The following is a 27,664-nucleotide window of genomic DNA, read 5'->3' on the forward strand; positions in this document are numbered from 1 at the left end:
GAAGGTTATTTGTAAGTAGGAAGATAATAGAGCACTCATAGTTGAAATCCTCAGACAGAAAAAGAAAAAAAACGCATAATGAGGAACAGTGGAGTTGAAGTAACACATATTGAGGAACAGCACATGGTAAGCGAACACGCTCTGGGATTGGCTGATGGCGCCCAGAGGGAGGACTTGTCCGGGATATTTAAACTGTAGTTGTACACAGTGAAATCAGTTTTAATATATTTCTTAGTCTGTCTCTTTATAATTACTTACACATTAAGTATCAGGTTAGCCATCTCCTGTCTAGAATGGAAATGCCAGCAAGAAAGACACTCCAAGAATGCATATATTTTGCCACTTTGTAGGAATTGGATAATAATATAATGCTACCATGTCGTATTTATTTTTTTAAAGACGAATTCTCTTCTATTGGCTTTGGGGTAATAGCATCCCTAACAGGAAACAGTTGGCTGGATACAAAATATAAAAATAAAGCATAATAAAAACAATTTCTATGTGCAAAGGAGAGAAAAAAAAGCAAGTAATGTTTGATTAACCAGACCAGACATACAGTAAATGCCATAGTAATTATGCATATGGAAGCAAAATAAGTCCACAAGTATTTTAGTTCACACACTGCTTTTGAAATTATTATGTAGCCTCAGACGCCATTCCACATTGACCCATTTCGATAACACTTTCTGGACGTCAACCCGTTTATAGAGTTTGCACAAGTCAATCAGCTGATCCACAGACCTTTCACTATTGCGTAGTAGGAACCCAATGGTAGGACTTTGTTGCTTTTGCTCCAGAAAGCATAACTCATCATAACTCATTCCCCACTTGCTGGCAAAGTTTCTCCAGTTTTTCACAGTAGGATAGCAAGGATCTAACTTAATCTGGAGAGTATACAGCATATCCTCGTCATTCAGCAAGTCACTAATAGTTGGTGGGAAACAGCAGGTCTCGTTGCTTTCCTGCGTCAAGTTGCTGATTTTTGTTAAATCTAAATTTAAAAATAAATAAGATTGTTGGACAGCAAACTATTGTTTTGATTCATTTGTAGGCTTAATACTTGAGAAAGGTTTTGACTTTTGACATAAAAAATACATTTTTGAAGTGTATTGCATAATCTCAACAGATAAAATATAAACAGAGCACCCTCAAAGTCAACCTTATGAATCATTCAAAAAGGTTGGCTCTATGTCTCCCACAAATGAACATCAGTGGACAAGTCATTCTGAAAGATTCTTTACTAATGAGATAATAGCCATTTCCTAGGGCAACCATACTTCGCTTTTCTCTAGAAAAGCAGGGTTGGAAAAAAAATGTTTTAATCAAATGATTCCATAATTAAAGGGTAGTCTTAGCACCATAACTTATACAGTCAACTGTAGCGGTTTGGAGAAAGGAGTTACCTGGCGGAGCCCCATGGTAGGAAGGAAAACTGTTTTCGAATGAATTGGCGCTTATTTGGATTCCCTGGGTGCCTGCAGTCCTTCTGGTCTTCAATTACATTGCTAAAGTTGAAGTCCCAGCTCAGTCAATGAATGGTATCCATTCATTGACTAAGCTGGGACCTTCAAATAAGTGCAACATTGATATTGCTAAAGCGGAAGGTAAACATCAGCTTAAGAGTTATAACCAAAGTCCCAAAAGGACCGCAGGTAATCAAGGGACGCAGGTAAGCTTTAATATTTATTTGACTCCTTACCATGTGACAGTACCAGAGGACTCCTGGCACTAGTGCACTGTTGTCTTAATGTCATTTGAAATAACACTGAAAAAAATTATATGCAAACTGGAATTCTTGATATATATTTTTTTACTACTGTCTTGTCTGTCAAGAAATATGTTTCTTATTTACTGCATTAATATTACAAACCTAATTAATATATGTAAGAAAATAATAAAATTAATATACCTGGGGATTGCACATATATATATATACGGTACATACCAGATAATGCGTTGATAGTCATTATCGGACAGTCATTTTCTTCAGGCTAGAATTTAAACACATATAAAATGTTATTAAGCACAATATGTTTATAGTAAAGACTACATATACAATTGTTATAAGGCAAACTAGAACCTTGCCTAAACTGTCATATTGATGTGGAATTATTAAAAATTATTATTGTACTTGTATTGAATTATTGTACTAACTCCATTTTAACCTTATATTGTGACAATCCTCCATTTTGTCCTCCTAACCTGACTTCTTCAAATCCTCCATTTTGTCCTCATGACTTAACTTGTTCATTTTAAAACTACCTTACGTGACTGAACTTCTCAACCCAATTAATACAGTAGACAAAGACCGTGTTTCCTACAAGGACAAGTACCAGGAGGTGCTGGCTACTCCTTAAGACTTGTAAGATAGTATAGTTTGAAGGCCACGAGAACACAGTAGTAATGAAATGTTCTATTCATAAGAGACCTTGCACCTGGACATGAGGCCTGATATCACTGACTGTGTAAAATGACGCTCAAGCCCCCCTTTCCACCGAGTAAACCTCATGCTGGGAAAGATGGCGCCTGAGCCTTCTGTCCACACCCTTGTCCAGAACAATACCACCTCCCGGTGGGAGGACACCTAGCTGGTCACTCAAACCCCTGAGCCAATTAATAATATTGGTGGGTGGACACGAAGTTAGTCACATAATGTTTAATCCAATCAATGATGTTTATTTGTTATTATCTGATATTCAATGATGATGTCATTTTGCTTTTAAAAAGATCTGCACAACTGTTTTCCAACCAGATTGTATTAAATTTTCTGAAGTGCTTTCAACCTGAACTCCATGTGTCAGTGTGAGCTTACTTCTGCGTATACGCAATTTAATCATCTCAGATTTGGACAGGAACAGATAGACTTTGAACATTTTGGTTTACTTTCAAAAAGTACCATAACAACTTGGCGCATCCAACGTGGGGCATCGGGCTATGTCTGGCCGGTGAGCCGTCCTAAGGAAGATGCTGTTGGACGGGGGAATCCTGGGGGTAGGAAGGGAGACTGATCACCTCCAAGTACACGGTAGAGACTTCTGCAGAGCCACCGGTATGTTCCGGCCCCTTTGATTGACCCGTCCACGTGTCTGTGACTGCTTCCCGGGAGGACATCAAAGACAGGTAATATCTTGCCCGGTGTCTCGTTACTCATTTTTTTACCTGCATTTTAGTCTATCTGTTGCCTGGGTGTGTTTGAATTGTGTTTGAATTGTTCGCCTGTTTCCCCATTTTGAGATAAAGGGGGGGTGGACCTGCAGGGGATTTGCCTGGGGTTCTGTCTTGCTTGTTTTCCCCTTTTTGGGATAAAGGGGGGTGGACCTGAGAGGATTTGCCTGGGTCTTCAGTGTGTCTGTCTATCTGTTTGTATTTTACCCCTTTTGGGATAAAGGGGGGTGGACCTGTGGATTCGTTCCTGGGGGTCTTCTGTTGCCTGTTTTACCTCTTTTAGGAACCACTGTGCTGTGGTTGTAAGGAAAAAGGGGGGTTGACCTGTGGATGTGTTCCTGGGGGTCTTCTGTTGCCTGTTTACTTCTTTTAGGAGCCTCGTGGCTGTGGCTGTAAGGAAAAAGAAGTTGGTGGAACTGTGGGATCTGTGTAGAATCATAGGTTCCTGTGATCCAATGGTGTGTCACTTTGATAGCCTAGCTAGCTTCACTGTGCACGTTTGGACCATCCAGCTCTAGTTGAGTTGGGGACGTCCTGGCCCGGACCTTTCGGCTCTAGTTGAGCCGGAGATCCACTGGTTATTTAATTGTGGTAGGAGACTTAGCCTTGTGGCAGGGGACTTTGTTTCCTGGGGGAATTCAGGCAGGTATTGCTTGTTTTTCGCATCACGTGGTAGTGAGACTTATAAAGTGGGTTTTATAGGGGCACTACGGGAATGAGGATAGACGTGGCCACATTCTTGTGGACTGCAGAGTAGAGGGAGGCTGGAAAGGATTTCGGACCGGTGTTAGCTGTTATCCTTGGCCGCTGGTAGTGAGACTTATGAAAGTCGTTCTCCGAGCGGGGACACTACGAGGTTGAGAAAGGTGACTTTGGAGTAAGCACATGTAGAAGGAAAGGGATTATTGTTGATTTCATTTGAACTGTAATGCATGCACTGTATTTCAATTGTATTGTTGTCTTGTCTGTTTAATTAGGAGTCTCATGAACTCCTGTGTCTGTCTCTAAGGATTTTTCCTTGCCTTTTCCCTTTTCTATACTTCCTATATTATTATTCTATCCTCTCCTATTTCTATTGTGAGAGAAGTGATTGGTCACACACTTCTCACCTCCAATTAGTGACTAGTCTACGTTTTGGGAAGACGCACTGGGGCACTGGGGGGGGACCCACCCCTCTCGAGTGTCAGTCCACCATTGTAGACACTGTTTAAAACCTTTTCCCCCTATATCTGGGACGCCTGTATAGGAGGGGAATGGAACAGGGTTAGAAAAGCCCAATAAGGGCTGGCTAGCGCGTGTGATCTAGTTGAAGATAGAGATTGCTAAAGTGTGTAAAATTGCTGTGCCTTCATGTGGTAGATTACTGACAGAGAAGAAAGCAAGCTTACTGGTACAGAGTAGCAATGCTATTCAGCAGGAAGGTAGGGTTGCGGAAGAACTAGATCACAAAGGGTTAAGAATGTATGTATATTATAATAATTGTTTTTTGTATTTTGTGTTAGCCATTACCCTGGTAGAGGGTGGGGGTTTTGTATTGAGTTTCACTAAAGAGTATTATTAAATGTTGTGTTTTTGTGTCCCTTTGCTTTTGCAATAATTGTAACGTAACTGTCTTTCCAGCGCTGACATGGTTAAAAAACTTCATGCTGGCTCTCTCCTTGCCTTCTGTGAGACGCGAGGGGGGAGAGGGAGGGGTGACATTCCTGGTTTTTCAGTTCAGCGTTCAGTAAAATTATTCAGAAACTAATAAGATTTAGCAATGGAACAAAGTATTTTCTCCAAGACTGTTGTATAAGATAAGGAGCCAGGGATGTAGCTCAGTGTTTATTACAAAGGTTAGGAAAGTGAATCTGATGCGGGAATAGAGAATTATTTGGACGAGTTAAAAATGTAAAGGCAAGTGTGATTTGTTGCATTGCTATGCAATGTGGATAGAGGGAATATGCAAAGTTGTTAAGCTAGATTGTGAAGAGGAAAAGTGATTAATGGCTGTAGGTATATTGTTTGCATTCCGTGAGTTTATTTATTTATTTTATTTATTTATTTATTTTCCGCCCGTGTATTGTGTCATGCTCATCCTATCTTAAAGACATGCTGTCTTCCTTAATTCCCATATATTATGAACAAAAAAGGTTACGGTTACTAGGATTATCCTGCTATTAGTTTCCCTGTGTCAGGAAGGTGTCTGTGACAAGTATTGGTTAATATGTAGATAGAATATATATGTCTATCGTTTCACGTATAAGTAACAAGTGTGTTTTAGCTTTGTGTACAAAGATTGATAACATGCTGAAAGAAGGGTTATCTTAAAGAACATTTACTAAAAGAAAGTTCTAATAAACCAAGATTTCTTGAACAAATGAATAAGCCAAGTTTAAAGACTGACTAACATAATTTTTGTTGTAAGCCCAGATATTTTATTATTGCATATGCATAGGAATTGAGACTTTGGGCATTATAGTATATTAATTCTAGATCTGTTACTAGCAGCAAGTGCCTATCCCACGCATGCTTAAAACACTTCTACTGAGTTAACCTCTACCACTCCAGTTGGAAGGCTATTCCATGCATCCACTACCCTCTCAGTAATGTAATACTTCCTGATATTATTTTTAAACCTTGGTCCCTCTATTTTTGAGACTATGTCCTCTTATTATGGTAGTTTTTCCTTCTTTTAAATATAGTCTCCACTTTTACTGTGTTGTTTCCCCTTTATGTATTTAAAAATGCTTTTATCATATTTCCCCTGTCTCGTCTTTTCACCAAGCTATACCTGTCAAGATCCTTTAACCTTTCCTGGTGAATTTTACCCTGCAATCCATGAACCAGTTTAGTAGCCCTTCTTTGAACTCTCTCTAAGGTATCCATATCCTTCTGAAGAACATGGTCTCCAGTACTGTATCCAGTACTCTAAGTGAGGTCCCACCAGTGTTCTGTACAATGGCATGAGCATTTCCCTCTTCCTACTGCTAGTGCCTCTCCCTATGCAACCAAGCATTCTACTAGCATTTTCCGCTGCTCTATTACATTGTACATTGTCATCAACAGCCAGAAACTGGAGAACAAGAAATGTGAATCAATGTATAGCCATTTATAAGCTTAACAAAATCTCCATTATCTTTTCCATTTATTTTGCAGAAGGCAATGTTATTTGTCTATTTTGTATGTTTTAAAAATACATTATCAGTGAAGAGTAGAATAAATTTTATCCCATTTACGAGACATAAAATTGTGATAATGTATATTTGTGATATAAGTAGAAATTACATTTTGAGATGTTAGATATAAATTATTAAATTAAGAACTAGAGTCAGGGATAGCGTCTGTCTCCGCGGGCACAAGACCCCGTGTGGAGAAGTGGTGGGCAAGCCATCATGGGCCACCCATGGGAGTGAAACGTTCGAGGCTTGTGGAGACAAGATGAGCATGTTAGCCTTTTATTATTTTTCTCTAGGGAAAGCATAGGGCCAGTTAATAGTTGTTGTACATGGGCTATTTGCAGCCTCCATTGCATTTCTACCTAGTCTTGATTTCTGATGTCTCCTCCATTGCTACATCACCTGTCTGCTCCCTTACCTGCCCACCCCCGCTTATTCCTCCCACCGATCCCTCCCCTTCATCTGCAGTCCCCCACTTTCCCCTACTGCCCCTCCCTCTACTCCACCTTCTCCTCCTCCTACTCCTCCTTCCTGCTCTTACTCCTCCCCCTCTTCCTACTCCTCCCTCTACTCCACTTTCTCCTCCTACCCCTTCCTCTACTCCACCTTCTCCTCTCTCCTCCTACTTCTCCTCTTCTCCTCCTCCTACTCCTCCCTCTACTCCACCTTCTCCTCTCTCCTCCTACTTCCCCTCTACTCCTCCTTCTTTTTCCTACTCCTCCCTCTACTCCACTTTCTCCTCCTACTCCTCCCTCTACTCCACCTTCTCCTCTCTCCTCCTACTTCCCCTCTACTCCTCCTCCTACTCCTCCCTCTACTCCACCTTCTCCTCCTCCTACTCCTCCTTCCTGCTCTTACTCCTCCCCCTCTTCCTACTCCTCCCTCTACTCCACTTTCTCCTCCTACCCCTTCCTCTACTCCACCTTCTCCTCTCTCCTCCTACTTCTCCTCTTCTCCTCCTCCTACTCCTCCCTCTACTCCACCTTCTCCTCTCTCCTCCTACTTCCCCTCTACTCCTCCTTCTTCTTCCTTCTCCTCCCTCTACTCCACTTTCTCCTCCTACTCCTCCCTCTACTCCACCTTCTCCTCTCTCCTCCTACTTCCCCTCTACTCCTCCTCCTACTCCTCCCTCTACTCCACTTTCTCCTTCCACTCCACCTTCTCCTCTCTCCTCCTACTTCTCCTCTACTCCTCCTTCTCCTCCTCCTACTCCTCCTTCTTCCCTCTCACTCTATCCGCTACTCATTCTTCCATCTCCCCACCACCATATCTGTATCCTTTATATGCTTCCTCCCTTCTTATTCCTTACCAATTTCCTCCACTCATAGACGACTCTGCCTCTACCTGACAACATTATATTTTGAAGAAAAGTTGCTCTGGCCACTCTTCCGCCACTTCCCAGGGGGGAATACCACACTAACGAAAAATTAAAATTATTCAGACATGAAAGAACTGTTTTGGGCACTCTCAAAGAAATAGTGCGGTCCTGACCCAGATTCCCATGGAAGTAAGACACCTGTAAGGGAGGTGGCTGTCCCTCATGTTTTTTCTACACTAAGTCCCCAGAAATCTCATGAAAGGAACCTGACTCATTAGAACAAAACATGAACATTCAATTTACAGATCTCTACAGAGGGGGGTCAGCAAGAGAACTGTGAATAGAAAGACAAATACCCCCCAATCTCACACAGAAATAGGTGAGGAAACCTCTTCTACTGCTCCTCATGGTTGCTTTGAACAGATGAAAGAAGAAACAAGACACCTTTCAACAGAGCATGCAGTAGCTTTACCAGATCCTGACTCCACTCTGTTTGCGGATAAAGAGGAAAGGTACCATACTGGATTTGCTGTTGCTACAGAAGATCAGGTACGTCAAGCACCTTCACTTTCCTCACTCACATCTGCTCAAGACGCTGAATTGACAGCCTTCTCAGTGGCATACAAAATGCCTGAAGGAAGACATGCCAATATCTACACTGACTCAAGACATGCCCTGGGTGCAGCACATTATTTTGGATCAATCTGGAAGATAAGAAGCACCACTCAGCTGACTAAAAGCTGCCAACCAAGCCACAAGTGCACCAAGGGAAGTGGACAGAATGGTGTCCGCTAAAGAAACTTCTATACTCACCATGTAGATCCTACCTACAGATCTCAAGCTTCTAAGAGAATGACAAAGCAGCTACTGACCCTGAAGAAATACAAAGCTGGAAAAACAGAAAGGGGCAACCCTTGAAGACGGGCTGTACTCCAACGCTCTTAAGCTCTGTTTACCCAAAAACATGTACTGGGCAGTGAGCCCATGGAACTTTATACCTATCCAAGACCCTCATGAACTCTTTGATCTCTAAAATACTCCTAAGCACCTAGCTAACTCTCAATATCCCTTTCAAGAATCCAGATGACAAAGAGCTACTGGGTCAAATATGCACTAGTTATCATAGACATTTTGTCAGGATGGCCAGAAGTCTAGCCGGTCATCAATGTGACATCCAAGACCATATACCCAGTAGTGCATTGTGAAAGTTGCAGAGATCACTCAGTGGATTCATTGTTCCAGATTCAAGACTCTCTCTGCAACATGAGAAGTGACATTTGTTGATTTTGACACACTTTTGACTCTAAAGAAAAAATGACTTGTTAAATAAAAAGATACCAGCAAGTAGGTGTTTGATGGCCATAATAATGCCTGACCACCTGCCATCGATGGAAGGCCGAGGACCCCAAAAGGAGACCTCGTGAAGCTAAAAAGATCCAAACGCCAAGCTCCCTCAGGATTATTTGCCCATCCTGAGTTTGTGGTGATATTAATATTGACTAAATGATCCGAGTCCACCTACGCTGATGTAGCGTGGGACAGGTTTAATACTACACCCTAGCCAAGGTTATTATGTCCATACACATAATACATGACAAGGTACTCTTGACACACCACATTCATGCTTCAGAACATAAAGAGGAGCACCCCTCTAAAGGGAAAGTTTGATTGATATATATATATATTGATGCCATAGGTGTGCCAAGGGGGGTACCAGATGATTTTGCAGTAAAAGGAAAGTTTGAGTCCATTTTCCCAACCGTCACTGCTAATAATAATAATAATATTTTGATTTGCATTTATTATATCTATTGCAACCAACAACGTTTACCTGTCACCATGACTACTTGTGCCTATATTCCAGATAACACAAGTCCATATGGTAATGTAAGCTTGTCTATTTATGATGTCCCTCTGAAGAACTAAGAAGACTTTGAGAACCGTTACTCCAGTCATTTTTGTGCCTTTGGGTTAACACGTCTTCTGATACTAACATAATAAAGTTTTATCTCTTAGAATCTAACATTTCATAGGGGGGACTGATGTGGAATTATTAAAAATTATTATTGTACTTGTATTGAATTATTGTACTAACTCCATTTTAACCTTATATTGTGACAATCCTCCATTTTGTCCTCCTAACCTGACTTCTTCAAATCCTCCATTTTGTCCTCATGACTTAACTTGTTCATTTTAAAACTACCTTACGTGACTGAACTTCTCAACCCAATTAATACAGTAGACAAAGACCGTGTTTCCTACAAGGACAAGTACCAGGAGGTGCTGGCTACTCCTTAAGACTTGTAAGATAGTATAGTTTGAAGGCCACGAGAACACAGTAGTAATGAAATGTTCTATTCATAAGAGACCTTGCACCTGGACATGAGGCCTGATATCACTGACTGTGTAAAATGACGCTCAAGCCCCCCTTTCCACCGAGTAAACCTCATGCTGGGAAAGATGGCGCCTGAGCCTTCTGTCCACACCCTTGTCCAGAACAATACCACCTCCCGGTGGGAGGACACCTAGCTGGTCACTCAAACCCCTGAGCCAATTAATAATATTGGTGGGTGGACACGAAGTTAGTCACATAATGTTTAATCCAATCAATGATGTTTATTTGTTATTATCTGATATTCAATGATGATGTCATTTTGCTTTTAAAAAGATCTGCACAACTGTTTTCCAACCAGATTGTATTAAATTTTCTGAAGTGCTTTCAACCTGAACTCCATGTGTCAGTGTGAGCTTACTTCTGCGTATACGCAATTTAATCATCTCAGATTTGGACAGGAACAGATAGACTTTGAACATTTTGGTTTACTTTCAAAAAGTACCATAACAATATTACTAGACCAATGTACAAGGTATAGAGGACCCTGGCCCAGAGCTGAGAACTAGCCACTGAAGCTCTTTTATGAAAATAACTAGATAGATCATGATCTTACAATATAAAGGTCAAGTGGGCACTTCAGGCAAGAGGTAGCAGGAGGAATTTGGAGGTGATGACCAGAGACAATTAAAATAATAATTGCAGCCACTAGTAATGTGTAAAGGGAATGAGAAGGTAATTGAGTGGGATGTCAAACAACTGGTACTTGGATATAGCTTAGTGATAGCTCTACTTATTCCTGCCCATATATACTCAGTATATCCCACTTATATTTGTGTATGTGTGTGTTTAGCAGTTAGACTGCAGGGGCATAATCTATGTACCAAATCTGCTTAATTAATCTAAAATTGTTTTGGTTTATAGAGTATCCCTGTAACATGAAAGAGGAAAATTACAGTTGAACAAGCATGGATCAAAATTCTAGGTTTTGTTTTGCTTATGAAGTTAGACAGTTACCTTGATCCTTAATAGGTTAAATAATGGATATGATGTTCTGCTGTTTTGTAAATCATTGTGTTTCAAGTGTTGTTTTAATGGCCACCAATGGCTCAGACTCTAAGTATATCTGTTTCAAGTTAACTGAGGCAGAGAAATACTTTAACTAGGCCCAGAAGTGGAAAAAAAATTTGATCGCTCTTGTAGAACACTACTTTTGTTGCGGATGGAAACTAGCTAAATGGCTAAAGACTGCCCTCTAGTGTGCACTGACACACCTTGGTTATTGGTATAGTGAGCGTGTAGATGTAATTTAATGGGGTCATTCACATACGTCCGATTGGCTCGGTTGCATACGGAGTCATTTCGACTGCAAAATCCGGACATTGCTCATGAAATTCCAGATTTTGAAATACGGGCCCTCACCAGGCCTGAACTTGGTCCAGTTTTTAGCCAGACCAAACACCGCCAGATGTCTGATATCTACACCGAATGCTACATTAAAAAAAAAATCCAAACTATACGAATAGTTACAAATCATTCAGCAACGAGAAGGTTAATTATTTAGCAGATGGCCAGCAGCTGCCAGCCAGGAGCTACTTTAAAAAAGAAAAAAACATAAATAAATAAAATCAGATGGGGGTAATGAAACCCCCATATTATTTTAGGAGAGGGTTTTAAACCTCTCTATGCTCCCATATGCCATGCGCAGGTGGGGGCACATCTACTAAGCTGTTAAACTTGCGCCTGGGCAGCCTTTGCTGCACAGTCATTAGAAAAAGTTGCACCCCTTAGGGATAGGGTTAATGAAAGAACATGGTGGAGAGGGAGACAGGGGGACACATATTCCCACAGTGGGCATCGAGTGGCGGAGTTTTAAATAAGAGATGCTGCCTAGTGGCTAGTAAAGGCTGCATCCCATGGGGATGGGGTGGGTGAAATAACATGGGGTTGTAGGAGAACATGTACCATACCCATGGCCAGGAGGTGGGAATTTTGATATAATAAGGAGGGGACATCATTTTGTCTCCCCACTCCCAGCTATGGTCAGCAGGTGTGTAATATTATAATATTCAGGGTGGAGGACCTATTGTCCCCCACCTGCCCCATCCATTGGATGCAGGTGTGGGCTTTAATATTAATAACTAAGGTGGAGGAACTGATGTCCTTTCCTGGCTGCCAGCCATGGGTGGCGGGTGGAGGCCCTAAATATAAAATGCAAGGGAAGGACTTAGTGTTCCCCCCAGTGCCCCACCCATGGGCCGCGAGTAGGGGCTCGAATTAAATAAAATAAATAAGGGGTTGGTAATGCTATACTGTCATCAAAACGACGTTTTGGCTCCTCTCTAAGCCTTTATCAGAGAGGAGCCGAAACATTGTCTCCACTTGTTTCAAATAAACCCTGCCTTTTAAAAGAAACCTCAGGTGTGCCTGGATATTTCTTTTCATCCATATGATGTCTTCAGGTATTGGCCCTCCCTTTCTGGAGCCCCCTGCAGGAAGTATCTCCCCCTTTTATTGTGTGTGCATTTTACTCTTGTTTTATTTTCAAACAATGCTCTAATGACATGTCATACCCCAACTCTGCGGCTAGGGTCCCCCAATCCTCTAGTCATCCCCATAAAATAGCAATTGATTGATGCTTTTTCTTTTCTCATTATATTTGTCATAACTATGTGTATACTACCAATTTGCCATCATATATATATATATATATAAATATATATATAATTTTTTTTTTAATGCTAATTATTTGTAGTGCAAAAGCTTCCAATGCCACTATAGCTAATGTAAGCGTTTCGATTAGACAATAGACAAGGCAATTTAATACAACTGCACATTTTTACAATATAATAAACAGGCTAGGTCTACATTGGAAAATATTGAGTAGTGTGTGTGGAACTGGACTCACTCCCATAAATCTGAGCAAGGGTGCTTGCTGAACTGGAATCAAACACCAGATTTCCAAAAATGAATACAGTTATCGAGGTCCAGGCACTCCTTGGTTCAAGACAGGTACTTTATTAGGAACCACAACAGCAACGTTTCGACCCCAAAAGGTCTGAGCAAGCACCCTGTGCACTACAAAAAATTAGAATAAAAAAAAAATAAAATAAAAAAATATATATATATATAGGTATATATGATGGCAAATTGGTAGTATACACATAGTTATGACAAATATAATGAGAAAAGACCTTTTGGGGTCGAAACGTTGCTGTTGTGGTTCCTAATAAAGTACCTGTCTTGAACCAAGAAGTGTCTGGACCTCTATTATTTTATTTACATTGGAAAATATATGATGCTAGATAAACATGTTGCTCGTTGTCACAAGATTGCACAAGCCTCTCTTTATGTTAGAGTAATTAAAATAAACAACAGTCGATATCTACGCCTAGACAGGAATAGACTATACATCGCATGGGCGTTATGCTGTAGTTTACTGTGACAAACACTAAGAAGAAAAGAAAGAAAAAACATTGGTAGTATAGGCATGGGGCCACTGGGTGATAGCCGGTAGTGGAGTGTTAGGCAAACCAGCAAACATCAGCGCTGAGCATATAATTAATTAGGGTTTTCCGGCAACAGGCGAGGTACAGGAGCAGATATTGTCGGCTGAGATCAATCCACACCACTTGCGGGCCATAGCAGAGAGTCCGTCTCCGTGTCAGATGTCTTGTCCCCTCTGCTCCACACAGGCATGTTGAGCAGTGTTGTATGTGCAGCAGGCAGGTGGTCAGTAGCTCTGAGTGCTGCAGTTCCCTGTAGCTGCGGCTCCGAGACAGTGCCCTTAGTCCATGGATCCTCCTGCTTTGAGCAGCTGGATCGTGGGCCCGCAGGTTTTCTGGAAAATCAGGCTTTCCCACAGGTAAATCGACTGCAGCTTGGAGGGAACTCCATTTGGGCGCCCAGCCTAGAAGAGGAACAGGCAACCGGCACTGCTTCCAGGGTTGTCTGCGGCACAGGAGGGGTAAATGAGGGTTGTCGCTTGGTGAGACAGTCCCAAAAGGCCTGACAGATTGCATCAAATCTTTTGTTGAAGGCTTCTCTCCAATCTTGGCCTGTCAGGCTCTGCTGGTTATGCTGCAGTTTCAATGCGGCGGACATCTTGGGCAAGCCGTATGGCTTGCAGGGTTCCGCTATTTAATATTCTTGGAACAGGCTTAGCGGACCCAGTGGGACTGGGATAACCAACACAGCGGTCCGGGGGGAGGGTAAACAACAGATTATGTCAATGGGCCGGTGTGTAGCAGGTTAGCAATAGAGAAGGGCAGCAGCCGTCTGCCCCACTCCCACCCCAAGTAGGCCGCAATTCAGGAGGCCTCGAATTGCTCACAAAGGAGACAAAATTCCCAGTCCCGAGTGCAGGAACAACATCAGCAGTTGGTTGGGCTTTTAGCCTCAGATTTCTGACACACGTGAAAACTTCCCTGTCGTCAGTGATAAAAGGCTGCTGCCCTCAGGTGCTGATCTAACATGCAACCATTCACCATGGTGGTCCGGCCCTGCCCCCCCCCCCTCCCCCCATCATATATTTTAATGCTACTCTATCAACATCTGTCAATGTATAAATGATAAACAAAAATGAGAAATTAGTAAAACGATAATAATGCAGTGGAGAACGCCCCACCCAATATACTTTTTAAACCTACACCCCCAAAGCCTAACAGAAATAGGGAAACCTGATTCAAATGGATATCATTCTGCTTTTTAAACTCAATCACATTATCAGGAATTTGTGTTGCTTGCACTGGTTGGTGCTAAGGAATTAATACGACCAATAATCTCTAATGAAATTTAGCTGGTAGCAGTATCACATTTAATGTCTATGTTATTGGCCCTAAAGGAATTATGTTGAAACATCTTTGACAACAGGAAGAGCCTGGCAAAGTTAAACAACAAAGGTGTTTTGTCACATTTATTATAAATGATTGATGGCACACTGTGTTAATTATACTTTTGAAGAATGGGATACCAGTAGAAATATTATGTATGTAAATTGGTCCATGTTATAAAGAAAATTAAGAACCACTGGCATACTCTGTAAATGTGCATTTTCACAATTTGGCAGCAGGTGGCACCTTTAGTCTGAGAAATTGTGTTTAGTTGTCTTATTTATTATGTAGTACTAGTAGATTATTTGTCTGTACAACACCGAACCACAGCTGTCTATGCTGAGGAATGCACATTTACACAAACATTCCATGTAAGGTTCTTAATTCGGTTGAGAGATGAGCTTCATGCTTGGTGTGCCCAAATGAATTACAGGTGATGTGGGATGAATGCATTAACATAGAAACATAGAATGTGACGGCAGATAAGAACCATTCAGCCCATCTAGTCTGCCCAATTTTCTAAATACTTTTTCATTAGTCCGTGGCCTTATCTTATAGTTAGGCTAGCCTTATGCCTATCCCACGCATGCTTAAACTCCTTTACTGTGTTAACCTCTACCACTTCAGCTGGAAGGCTATTCCATGCATCCACTACCCTCTCAGTAAAGTAATACTTCCTGATATTATTTTTAAACCTTTGCCCCTCTAATTTAAGACTATGTCCTCTTGTTGTGGTAGTTTTTCTTCTTTTAAATATAGTCTCCTCCTTTACTGTGTTGATTCCCTTTATGTATTCTGTATATAAATACTGCGCACTGCAGCCCCACCAGACATCTGGTGTTTCCCATTTGCAGAAACCTCCAGAAACACTCTAGTACGGGGAGAAATGCCTTCCAAGGTCCTCATTAGTGCTGCATTTGCCTTGGGCGGCACTTTCAGAGGGGTGGCACTGTGGCAGATGCCTTGTTAGCCTCTTTCATTGGGGCTACAAGAGCTGGCTGGCCAACTTAGCCTCCCTCCCCCAACCCCAAGGTGGACGGCGGCTGATATTGCTAGTGGATGGCGACGGAACACTGTCCTCTGAGGTCTTCCTCTTCTCCCTCACGTGCCCTTCTGTGCTGCTGGGAGGCAGAATATGACATCTTTCCAGCTCCCGGCATAACTAAGCGGCGCACAAGGGAGCAGAGCTCCCTTGTTGCTTCCATTAACTTCTCATCTGCCCAGCAGCACAGGAGCCAGCCCAGCAGCAGCAATCCAGCAGCCACACTGGACACCAGGGACCTCAGGCACATCAGCCCCACTGGAGTGGAAAGAATCCACTCCAGCTCTCCCAAAGGTAGGGAGGCTCGGTGGATTGAAATTAAAATAAAATAAAAGCCTGTCACTGCAATCAGAGGCTGCAGACCGCGGTCACTGGGCACAGGAGGGCTGCCTGGGTTGCCAGCGTTTAGAGCCAGCCCCTTAAGAGCATAGAACGCCCCTTAAGAGCATAGCCCGCCGTCCTTAAGGGTTTAACAGTAGTGAATTGGGGATAACAACACATGACAAGGATTTGGGAATTGTTATAGACAACAAACTAGACAACAATGTGCAATGTCAACCTGCAGTTCCTAAGGCCAGCATAGTATTGTTAGTAAAGGGGCTTTAATTCTCAGGATGAAAATATAATTTTGCCTCTTTATAAATCAATAGTACAAATCAATAAAAAGGTTGTGCAATTTGGGCACCTGTACTAAAGAAGTATATTATAGCACTAGAAAAAGTGCAGATGCAGGCTTCAAAATTAATAAAAGGAACAGAGCACTTTAGATCTCACAATTAATTCATGTATTCATTTTGTCGCCAATAACAATTTTTGTTGTTCAAAAACTGCAAAAATATGAACTAGAATGTTGAACCTGATGGAAGGAAAAGGGGCAGCATTCAAAATATGGAATCGTCAAGTTAATAGTTATACAAATTAAAGCTCGTACCTGCTTTATCCTGTCTGATGTGGGAGCTCCCGGGGAATGAGTTGGAATTTCCAAAGGGATATGATTCACAAGACAATCGTCCTCTAAAGGGTTACAAGGAAATCTTGAGGCAAACTTTATGACCTTATATATTTTTCGCAAATAAAAATGTGTTAAATTAACTAATTTACCACCATCAGATCTTCTGTACTGAGCACTGACGCAACAAAAATCCAATATGTGACTATTACATTGCTTTTCTGGACAAAAAAGAAAAAAAATTTAATCTAGCAGATCAAAAGTTTGTATTAGGAATGTTTAAATGAGTAACATTTTTGAGTGGTAAATAAATACAATTCTCTCTCGAGCAAGCAGTGAAAAGGCGGAAGCCAGTGTATTATTTGTAACAACCTACGAGCACATGTACATATTTTACTTGCTACCGTATCCCGCATTGAAACCATCTGAATTTGCCTCACAGTAACTTGCTTACATTTGCCATTATCTGTCATTGCACTACAAAAATAAAAATTAAAACAAGAATTTTAAAAAATACTCTATTCCAAACCACTTGATATTTCCATTTAGTTCCATTTCTTGTGTTATTTTTTTATATATTGTTCTTACTGGTAACTCAAAACATCTCTCTGATTAGTGAACAAGCTGCATGGTGATTTTAAAGGTATGACTTTAAATTTTGCCCAACCTGTCTTCTTTCACTAACAGATAGTATCTTTGTTGTTGTTTTGCATTAAATGCTTTTATCCTCTCTAAGAAATTGAGTTTGCAACTCCCTCGGATGTTTCTGACCTGTTATACCAGTTTATCTCTATCTGCTTTTTCCGTTATTCCTCTATCCATGTCATACCCCAAGTATTACCAGTTAAGGGACAGGTTCAGGTAAGTAGAACTTACCTTTGTCTGCCCACCCTGGACCACTGGGCGATGTCACCGTTGGGGGTCTTAGCAAATTCTGAAAAGTCCCCAGAAGATGAAAGTGATGCTTTGATCACAAACCTATTGCTGGTGTCTCCATTCTTAATGTTAGTGCTTTGTCTTGATGTAGAAGCACTTTTGTTATATTCAACATTGCGTAGTGTATAATACTTTATATTAAAAAAATGCAACAGAACAAAGTTGCTTTAAAATAAGCAATGTAATAATGCTGCTGTAGTCCTAAAACCTAGCTAAAAGTCATAGGAGTTACAATCTACAGCACAGGGGCTCAAAAGGTAGATTTCAGAATGTTGTAGAACTAAAACTCTCATAGTGTTTTGCATGCCTTTAGAACGACAAAGCATCATGGAAGCTGTAGCATTAAAACATTAGGGGCGATATCTTTTGGGCACCCCTGGTGTACAGCATCTTGAAGGTAGGAGCCCCTAATCCTAAAACCATTTCTGGCCTTTGGTCCCTTAACTCTAAAAACCACACTAAGGCTATCGTAATTCCAACCTTCGCCCCTTAACCAGGGCCGGATTAACATAGGGGCTGATGGAGCTGCAGCTGCAGGCCCAGGCCCATGAAACAGGCTCATTTAAAAAAAAAACCCTACTCTTAGGTTTTTCACCTGACTGGTATTTGAGGCTGCCTGGCCATGCCGGTATTGCAGTAATACCGGCAATACAAATGCAGATATCTTTCTCAGTATAAACGGAGATTACTCTGCAATACCAGCACCAGCCAGTAGGAGCCACGGTGTGTGGAGAGAGGCAGGCATAGGAAGTTACAGCTGCCTATCTCTACTCACTAATCCGCGGGGGAGCAGCTACACAGCACAGAGAGTTCAGACAGCAGCTCCCAGCCTGCAGAGACAGACTACAGCTCAGGGAAGTGATGGATGAGGGGAAAGGCAGCAGGTAGACCTGGGGACACTGAGACACTAGGGGACACTGGAAGACCTGGGGACACTAGGGGACACTGGAAGACCTGGGGACACTGGGAGACCTGGGTCACTAGGGGACACTGGGAGACCTGGGGACACACTGAGACACTTGGGGACACTGAGACACTTGCGGACACTGAAACACTAGGGGACACTGAGGCACATGGGGATGCTGTGAGACATAGGGACATAGGGAGACACATTGGGACATGGAGACACTAGGGACACAGTGTCTCCATGTCTCCCAGCCAGTGTCTCAGTGTCACTATGCCTTCCAGTGCCCCCTAGTCTACCAGTGTCTGTGTCCCCATATCTCTCAGTGTCCCTAGTGTCTCAGTGTCCCCATGGCTCCCAGTGTCCCCAAATGTCTGTGTCCCCATGTCTCCCAGTGTTCACATGTCTCCCAGCCAGTGTCCCTAGTGTCTGTGTCCCCGTGTCTCCCAGTATCCCTATGTCTCACAGCCAGTGTCCCCATGTCTCCCAGTGTCCCCAAATGTCTCAGTGTCCCCATGCCTCTCAGACAGTGTCCCTAGTGTCTCAGTGTCCCCATGTCTCCCAGTGTCTGTGTTTCCATGTCTCTCAGTGTCCCTAGTGTCTTAGTGTCCCCAAATGTCTGTGTCCCAATGTCTCTGTGTCCCTAGTGTCTGTGTCCCCATTTCTCCCAGTGTCCCCAAATGTCCCAGTGTCCCCGGGTCTCTCAGTGTCCCCATGTCTCTCTGTGTACCCATGTCTCTCAGTGTTCCCTAGTATCCTAGTGACACGGGACAGACTAAAATGGGGACACTGGGAGAAATGAGTAATCTGAGACACTGGGAGACATGGGGACACTAACACTGTGATACATATGGACACTGATGCCAGACTGGCCTTCCAATTCTTTGGACAGACCTTTTTTGGGCATGTTCGCCCCTTTTCGCAGTTCTGGTCACGTGATTCGCATCAGTGGCCCACCACCCTGTCCATTGACTTCCTGCTTCACTGGGCATTGCTGTTATGGGGTATGGATTTACTTGAAAGATGAAAGCATAAATTAGATAGAGATTAACATAGCGTATGTGTTTTCTTATAGCTGCATCCTTTGAGTTTCCCTCCAACACCCTCTTCATCAGATACATGATGCTTGGGAGGTATGACTGATTTAGTATTTAGTCAATAAGATTCTGTAATTAGGCCCCATCATAAATGTCAGCTCCAGGCCCACTGGGCTCTTAATCTGGCCCTGGCCTTAAACTTATCCTTTTTTAATGTGACAGGCTAATGATTCTGTAGTCATATAACCCCATCTTCATTAATGCATTGCACTATTTTATAGGAACACTTCTTAAAGATTTTCCAAGTATACATCTTTTAGTCACGGTTGTCGATGGGATTAATTGATTCTACAACTGTGTATAACCTTCCCAATTTTCATAATGTCAGTGGCACAGAAGCCAAGAATAATAACTGGATAGAAAACATTTACCAAATTATAAAATTAATTATATTTAGTTACCCTACTTAGCTGCTTTGATGAAGGATTTTAACATATTATTACAATGCTAGGGTGAATTGAAACGGCTCTTTGATTGTCAATGTGATGAATTTAATCACGCTGTATTTTAAAACTCAGCATTTCCAATGCAAGTACTTCACAAACATGTCGACACCTGACCAATGTGAAAACCGAGGAAATGTCTGTAGATGACACATCTTTGTTCTGCATACAGAATGCTACAGGTACATAGACTTATCTACAAACCAGTGCCTGTATAGTGTGTGTTCTTCGTGAGTTCATGTAAGTCTAACTGTAAGAAAGGCGAGGTGGTGGATTTGTCACTACATGTCAGTTGTACCTCCTTCAATTTGTTCCCCTGGGCGTCTTCGCACAAAAGAAACTGTCATGGCTGACTTCCAGCAAGTCGAATAGCTACGAATACCTCTGCAGCACTGTGATTATTTTAATTATTTTATTGAAAATCACCAAGAAAGAGGTTCATTAGCAGGAAAACCGAGAGTGTGCAAGGGTGGAAATCCTTTAATCTTTGGATATATTTATCTACATATTTAAGAATACTTGTGAAGCTGGTTTCCCTTGTTTAAAACACAACTGACAATTTAAAGAAAGCCAACTTATTTAAACTAATTGCCTGCCAGCGGCACTAATTTGGCCCTAATTTATTAATTTTGAAATTACTTTGAAATTGCTTAACTATATAAAGCATTACCATTATCAACATAAACTAACACAGGCCCTGTTTTGGAATAGCATTTGGGAAAGGTTAGCAGGCATTGCATGGGTAATCTTCCTACTGGTCGTCATGGACTGAAAGTTACTCTACATTGCCCAAGTAATAACGAAAATCACTGTTTAGTAGATATACCCCCAATGCAAACATGCATGTGTTTAATGATGTTCTCTTGTCTGCAGCCCTCCCCTTCTTTCCCAGACCAGACTTAATGTGACCGCCCATTCACAGACTTCCCAATACAGCTGATAGAAAAGTCTTTTCAGGGCAGGTGTTCTGAGCAATGGCCTAACTCTTTGTCCTCCGGGAGGCATAACCTTTTAGCAAAGCTAGGCGGTACATTAACAATCTGCTCCCTCCACCCCTTCTCCAAATCCCTGCCCTCCTTCCCCCTTTCAACAGACCCAGGGCCACCCCTTCATCAATTCCCTGCCCTCTTCATCAAACCCCTGCCATTCCCTTCATCAAGTTCCCTGTCCCCTTCATCAAACCGCGGCCCCCCTTCATCAGTGCCCTGCTGCCCTTCATCAAATCACCTGCCCCCTTTCATCAAACGCCTGCCCCCTTTACCAGTCCCATGCCCCCTTAATCAGTCCCCTGCCCCCCTTCACCAATCACCCCTGCCGCCCTTCAGCAGTCCCCTTCGCCTTCACTATTCCCCAACCCCTTCATCAAATCCCCTGCCCCTTCATCAAATCCATTACCCCCTTCACCAGTCCCCTGCCCCCTTCACCAATCCCCTGCCCCCCTTCACCAGTCCCCTGCCCCACTTCACCAATGCCCTACCACCCTTCATCAAATCCCCTGCCCCTTCTTCACCAGTCATCTGTCCCCCTTCACCAGTCCCCTGCCCCCTTTACCAATCCCCTGCCCCCCCTTCATCAATCCCCTGCCTCCTTTATCAGTCCCCTGTCCCCCCTCACCTGCCCCCTTCACCAGTCCACAGCCCCCCTTTACCAATTTCCTGCCCCCATCACCAATCACCTTTACCATTTCCTTTCCCCTTCATCAAATCCCTTTACCAGTCCCCAGCCCCCTTCATCAGTTCCCTGCCCCTTCACCAATCCCCAGCCCCCTTCACCAATCCCCAGCCCCCTTCACCAATCCCCAGCCCCCTTCACCAATCCCCAGCCCCCTTTCACCAATCTTCTGCCCCCTTCACCAATCTTCTGCCCCCTTCACCAGTCCCTTTCACAAATCCCCTGCCCCCCTTCACCAGTCCCCTGCCCCCCTTCAATAAAACACAATCTATTTAGTTAAAAAAATAAAGCAATAAGAACAAGTACTCACATTAAAGGCTGCTGCCCCCTGGATCCAGCTGTCAGTTTCCCATGCCGCCGAGTTGCAGACTGAGGAGCACCGGCCGCCGCCCTCACACACTGAGCTGATTCTTCCGCGGCTCCCTGAGAAGGCAGAGTACGTCGACGTTGCGCCCCCAAGCTCTTCTTCCTCCACGCACTGGACTATGCATCACCCAAGTGGATTCCCAGCTGTGGCTCTGCCCTCACCATTCACAAGTCAAGTGCACAACAGCACTATGCACTTCACTTGCTCTGCACTGCAGACATATAACTCGGGCTGGTCTGTGAGTGATCGACTGCGAGCTGCGTCGGCCACCCGGCGCCCCTGTTACCATGGCGCCCTGTGCGGTTTCACAGCCCGCACACGCAAAGGCTGGCCCTGGATGCCTCTCTCAGAGACAGCCCCATCAATGTTAGAAAGCTCCATAAGAGAGCTTTCCTTGCCAGGGATCTATCCTCTTCATCTTCTGAGGAGGATATGGTCCCAGTTTTATGTAAAAAGAATGAAGAAAGGTTGCTGGTCTCTTCTGCGGAAAAAAAATTCTGCTCCTCCTTCCCCTCATACTTGTTTGAGTAAGCAAAAAAATTAAGGGACAGGATCCCAAAAGAGGAATAGTGTGTTTCCCTAGTTTGAGCACCAGAAACACCTTTCAGAGGAAAAGGATCTAAAAAGGATCAAATCTAGCTGGGGGTTAGATAGTCCTTCTCTTTCCTCTTCTAGAGCATTTTGCTCATTCTTCTACCCAAAGCCATTCCAGTTCTAGACATTGCTCTCCAGAAATAGACTAGGAATCTGATAAAGTGGTACATGCAGCAGCTTCCACTGAGCGAGTGAAACTTAGCAACGTTCAGATGGCTAGAGTGAGTCTCTTAGGAAAGACTCTCCCATCAAAATAATTTCACTCCAGATGGGCTATGGAGCATAATTCTGAGGTTAGAGATTTTGCCAAACTAGCTTTTAGATCCATCTTGGTTAAGGAGGATGACCTTCTCCTCAGGAGCCACATTGGTATCCCGGACATCCAGGCTTTAATGGCTCCTGAGTTAGATCCTGCTCTGTTATCTATCCCAGGGAGCAGTGTATCTACAGATCCCACAGACCATACTTTTCGTAATATAGTTTAAAATTGCTTATGCTGTGGGCACACTATTACTGATGCTGGATAAAGCAAAAAAAGAAGGCAATCCTCAATGACCTTCTGCTTCATCTCTGCTGGCATCTAAGATGGCTTTATTAAAAGCGTCCGGCAGTGTAGTGCAAATTTTTGACCAGTCCTTTAATTATATCTCGAACATTCGCTCAAAATGTCCTTTCCTGGCTACGACATAAGCAGCTACGATGGAACCCCGGCATTGAAAAAGGGTGAGTAAATAAAAATGCAGTGTTGCGTCCCTGGCAGTGGCGTACTAAGGGGGGGTCGGAGGAGGCGGTCCGCCCCGGGTGCCACCATGGTGGGGGTGCCATGAGCTTGGTCTGGGGGCTGGAGGGGGCTGTGTGAGCTGTGGCCGCACAGTGCCCCATGTTAGTTAGGGTGCCGTGCGGCCAGAACAGCTCACACACACACTAAGAGCTGCTGAACTGGCCGCACAGAGGTAAAGTGGGGGCGGAGCCAAACCGGCGGTGGGGGCGGGGCTTAATATGGCCCTTACCCGCTGCTGTTAGGAGGTGCAGCAAGATGGAATCCATGCTTCCCCACATGCTTCAGGGAATCCAGTCCTCCTCCAGCCCACTGTCTGTAAGTAGGAGTGTGTGTGACTGTGTGTCTGTGTGTGTGTGTGTGTATGACTGTGTGTGTGTGTGTGTATGACTGTGTGTCTGTGTATGTGTGTGTGTGTGAGACTGTCTGTGTGTAACTGTATGCCTGTAACTGTGTGTGTGTATGTGTGTGTGTGAGACTGTCGGCGTGTAACTGTATGCCTGTAACTGTGTGTGTGTGTATGTGTGTGTATGTGTGTGTGTGAGACTGTCTGTGTGTAACTGTCTGCCTGTAACTGTGTGTGTATGTGTGTGTGTGAGACTGTCTGTTTGTAACTGTATGCCTGTAACTGTGTGTGTGTGTATGTGTGTGTGTGTGTGTGAGAGAGACCGTCTGTGTGTAACTGTATGCCTGTAACTGTGTGTGTGTGTGTATGTGTGTGTGTGTGTGTGAGACTGTCTGTGTGTAACTGTATGCCTGTAACTATGTGTGTGTGTGTATGTGTGTATGTGTGTGTATGTGTGTGTGTGAAACCGTCTGTGTGTAACTGTATGCCTGTAACTGTGTGTGTGTGTGTGTGTGTGACTGTATGTGTGTAACTTTATGCCTGTAACTGTGTGTGTACGTGTGTATGTGTGTATGTGTGCATGTGTGTGTGAGACTGTCTGTGTGTAACTGTATGCCTGTAACTGTGTGTGTGTGTGTGTGTGTGTGTGTGTGTATGTGTGTGTATGTGTGTGTGTGAGACTGTCTGTGTGTAACTGTATGCCTGTAACTGTGTATGTGTGTGTGTGAGACTGTCTGCCTGTAACTGTGTGTGTGTGTGTGTATGTGTGTGTGACTGTCTGCCTGTGACTGTGTGCATGACTGTCTGTGACTGTGTGCATGTGACTGTCTGCCTGTAACTGTGTGTGACTGTCTGCCTGTAACTGAGTGTGTGACTGTCTGTCTGTAACTAAGTGTGTGACTGTCTGCCTGTAAATGTGTGTGTGGGACTGCAGGGATTTTGGAGAAGGAGGCAGGGGTTTTGTATTGGGACAGAAGTCTTTATAAGGGGGGATAAGCAGGGGATTTGTGGAAGGGGGTTGCGGGGGTTTTGTAGACGGGGCAGTACAGGATTTGTAGAAGGGGCAGGACAAGGGTTTTGTATGAGGGGGCGGGGCAGGACAAGGGTTTTCTAGGAGGGGCTGACAGTGATTTTGCAAAGTTTACAAATTGTAAAAGAAAAAGAAAGCCTTTAACATTTTTTACAGTTTTTTTTTGGGGGGGGGGGGGGGGGGGGGCGAGGGGGTGCCAAGCACAGGATCCACCCCGGGCAGGGCCAGATTAAGAGCCCAGTGGGCCTGGTGCTGACAATTATGATGGGCCTAATTACAAAATCTTATTGACCAGCAACACTAAAACAGTCCTACCTCCTAAGTGTCATGTATCTGATGGAGATGGTGCTGGAGGGAAACTCATAGGATGCAGCTATGAGAAAACACATACCCTATGCTAATCTCACGCTTTCATCTTTCAAGTAAACCCGTCCCATACCATACCCCCTAACAACAGTGTCCAGTAAAGCAGGAAGTCTATGGATGGGGTAAAAGGGTGGGCCACTGACACAAATCACATAACCAGAACTGACGAAATGGGTGAACATACACAAAAAGGGGACATGTTTGTGTCCCCATGTCTCCCAGTCCCTTAGTGTCTGTGTCCCTATGTCTCCCAGTGTCCCCATGTCACTAGGACACTAGGGGACATTGAGAGACATTGGGACACTGGGAGACATGGGGACACTGAGATACTAGGGAACAATTAGGAGACCTAGGGACACTGAGACATGGGGACACTGGGTGACTTTGAGACATGAGGGGATACTGGGAGACATGGGGCACTGAGACACTGTGATACATAGGGGACACTGGAGACTCGATAAAGACCTGGGTACAGGTCAAAACATTGCAGTGTCCAATAAACCTGCTTAATTTTTTATTTTATTTCATACTAGCGGACACTGAGACACTTGGGGGCACTGTGAGACATGGGGACACTGAGATTCTAGGGGATTCTGAGAGACTAGGGGGCACTGAGACACTATGGACACTGGGAGACACCCGGGACACTGTGATACATAGGGGACACTGGAGACTTGATGAAGACCTGGGTACAGGTCGAAACGTTGCGGTGTCCAATAAACCTGCTTAAATCTATCACAGTGAGAGCCTCAGATTTTTTCTTTTATACTAGGGGACACTGAGACACTAGGAGACATGGGGACACTGGGAGACATTGGGACACTGAGACACTGGGAGACTAGGGACAGTGGCACATTACGAACACTAAGAGACATGGAGATACAGGGGGAAATAGGGAGACATGGAGATACTGAGATACTAGGGACACTGTCTGGGAGACATGGGGACACTGGGAGTGCCCCATATCTCCCAAGTCTCAAAGTCGCCCAGTGTCCCCATGTCTCCCTGTGTCCCCCAATGTCTCCATGTCACCCAGTGTCCCCTAGTGTTTGTATCCCCATGTCTCCCAGTGTCCCGATGTCACTAGGACACTAGGGGACACTGAGATACATGGGGACACTGAGATACATGGGGACACTTAGAGACTAGGGCACTCTGGGAGACTAGGGACACAGACACTAGGGACACAGAGAGACACCAGGGACACTGGGAGTCATGGGGACACTGGCTGGGAGACATGGGGACACTGAGAGACTGTCCCCATGTCTCACAGGCTCGAAACTGCTGTCTGGACTCTCTGTGCAGAGCTGCTCCCCTGCGGATCAATGAGTAGAGAGAGGCAGTGAGGGAGATGCTGTAACTTCTTATCCCTGCCTCTCTCCACACAAACAGCGACCCCTACTGGCTGGCGCTGGTATTGCAGAATAATCTCTGTTTATACTCTGTTTATTACTGCAATACCCGCACCGGCTAGGCAGCCTCAAATACCTGGGAAATACTTCTGAGAAATACCTGGCAACCATAAGAAATACATGAGAAATACCTGGCAACCCTAAGAGTAGGGTGTGTAAAAAACAAACAAAAAACAAAACAAAAAAAAAAACATTTTTTTTTTTTAATTAATGGGCCTATTCCATGGGCCTGGGCCTGGGCCTGGAGCTGCAGCTCCATCAGCCCCTATGTTAATCCAGCCCTGACCCCGGGTGCCAAATGCTCTACGTACGCCCCTTGTTCCTTGGCTTTATCTTATAGCTAGGAAAGCTTTATGCCTATAACACGCATGCTTAAACTCCTTCACTGTGTTAATTTCTACGCCTGCAGCTGGAAGCCTATTCCATGCATCCACTACTCTCTCAGTAAAGTAATACTTCCTTATACATTTTTTTAAAACTTTGCCCCTCTAATTTAAGACTATGTCCTCTTGTTAGTTTTTCTTCATTTAAATATAGTCTCCTCCTTTACTGTGTTGATTCCCTTTATGTATTTAAATGTTTCTATCATATCCCCCCTGTCTCGTTTTTCCTCCAAGTTGTAAATGTTAATACACATTATCACAAAGAAAATATGACAATTTTACACCTTCTAATATAGGAATTATATAGGAATATAGGAACACTATAGGCACCCAGACCACTTAATCTCAATTAAGTAGTTTGGGTGCCATGTTACCCCTCCATTTCACTCCTACAGCTGAAAATATTGCTGATCTACAGGAAAGGCAACGTTGACATGGCAGGGTTAATCTTCCTTACGTTGCTGTCATAATGACAGCTACTGGAGATGCTTTCATTGAACTAGTGAAGTAAAGCATTATTTCTATTAGACGATCTCTATAA

The 27,664-nt window shown here is 43.6% G+C and overlaps 1 protein-coding gene across 1 annotated transcript in view; it reads right to left on the reverse strand.

Moving 5' to 3' along the window:
• Nucleotides 1-428: 428 nt before the first annotated feature.
• The window catches only part of EDARADD (EDAR associated via death domain), a 76,450-nt gene continuing 49,214 nt past the window's right edge, over nucleotides 429-27,664 (reverse strand). The window contains exons 4-6 of the mRNA XM_063441361.1: nucleotides 16,779-16,861; nucleotides 1,946-1,991; nucleotides 429-991 (exon numbers count right to left, since the gene is read on the reverse strand). Of these exons, the coding sequence (XP_063297431.1) occupies nucleotides 615-991; nucleotides 1,946-1,991; nucleotides 16,779-16,861 (506 nt within the window). The 3' untranslated portion in view covers nucleotides 429-614. The remainder of the gene's footprint in view (nucleotides 992-1,945; nucleotides 1,992-16,778; nucleotides 16,862-27,664) is intronic.

The sequence above is a fragment of the Pelobates fuscus genome, chromosome 2 (assembly GCF_036172605.1).
Source record: "Pelobates fuscus isolate aPelFus1 chromosome 2, aPelFus1.pri, whole genome shotgun sequence".
Classification (NCBI taxonomy): domain Eukaryota; kingdom Metazoa; phylum Chordata; class Amphibia; order Anura; family Pelobatidae; genus Pelobates; species Pelobates fuscus.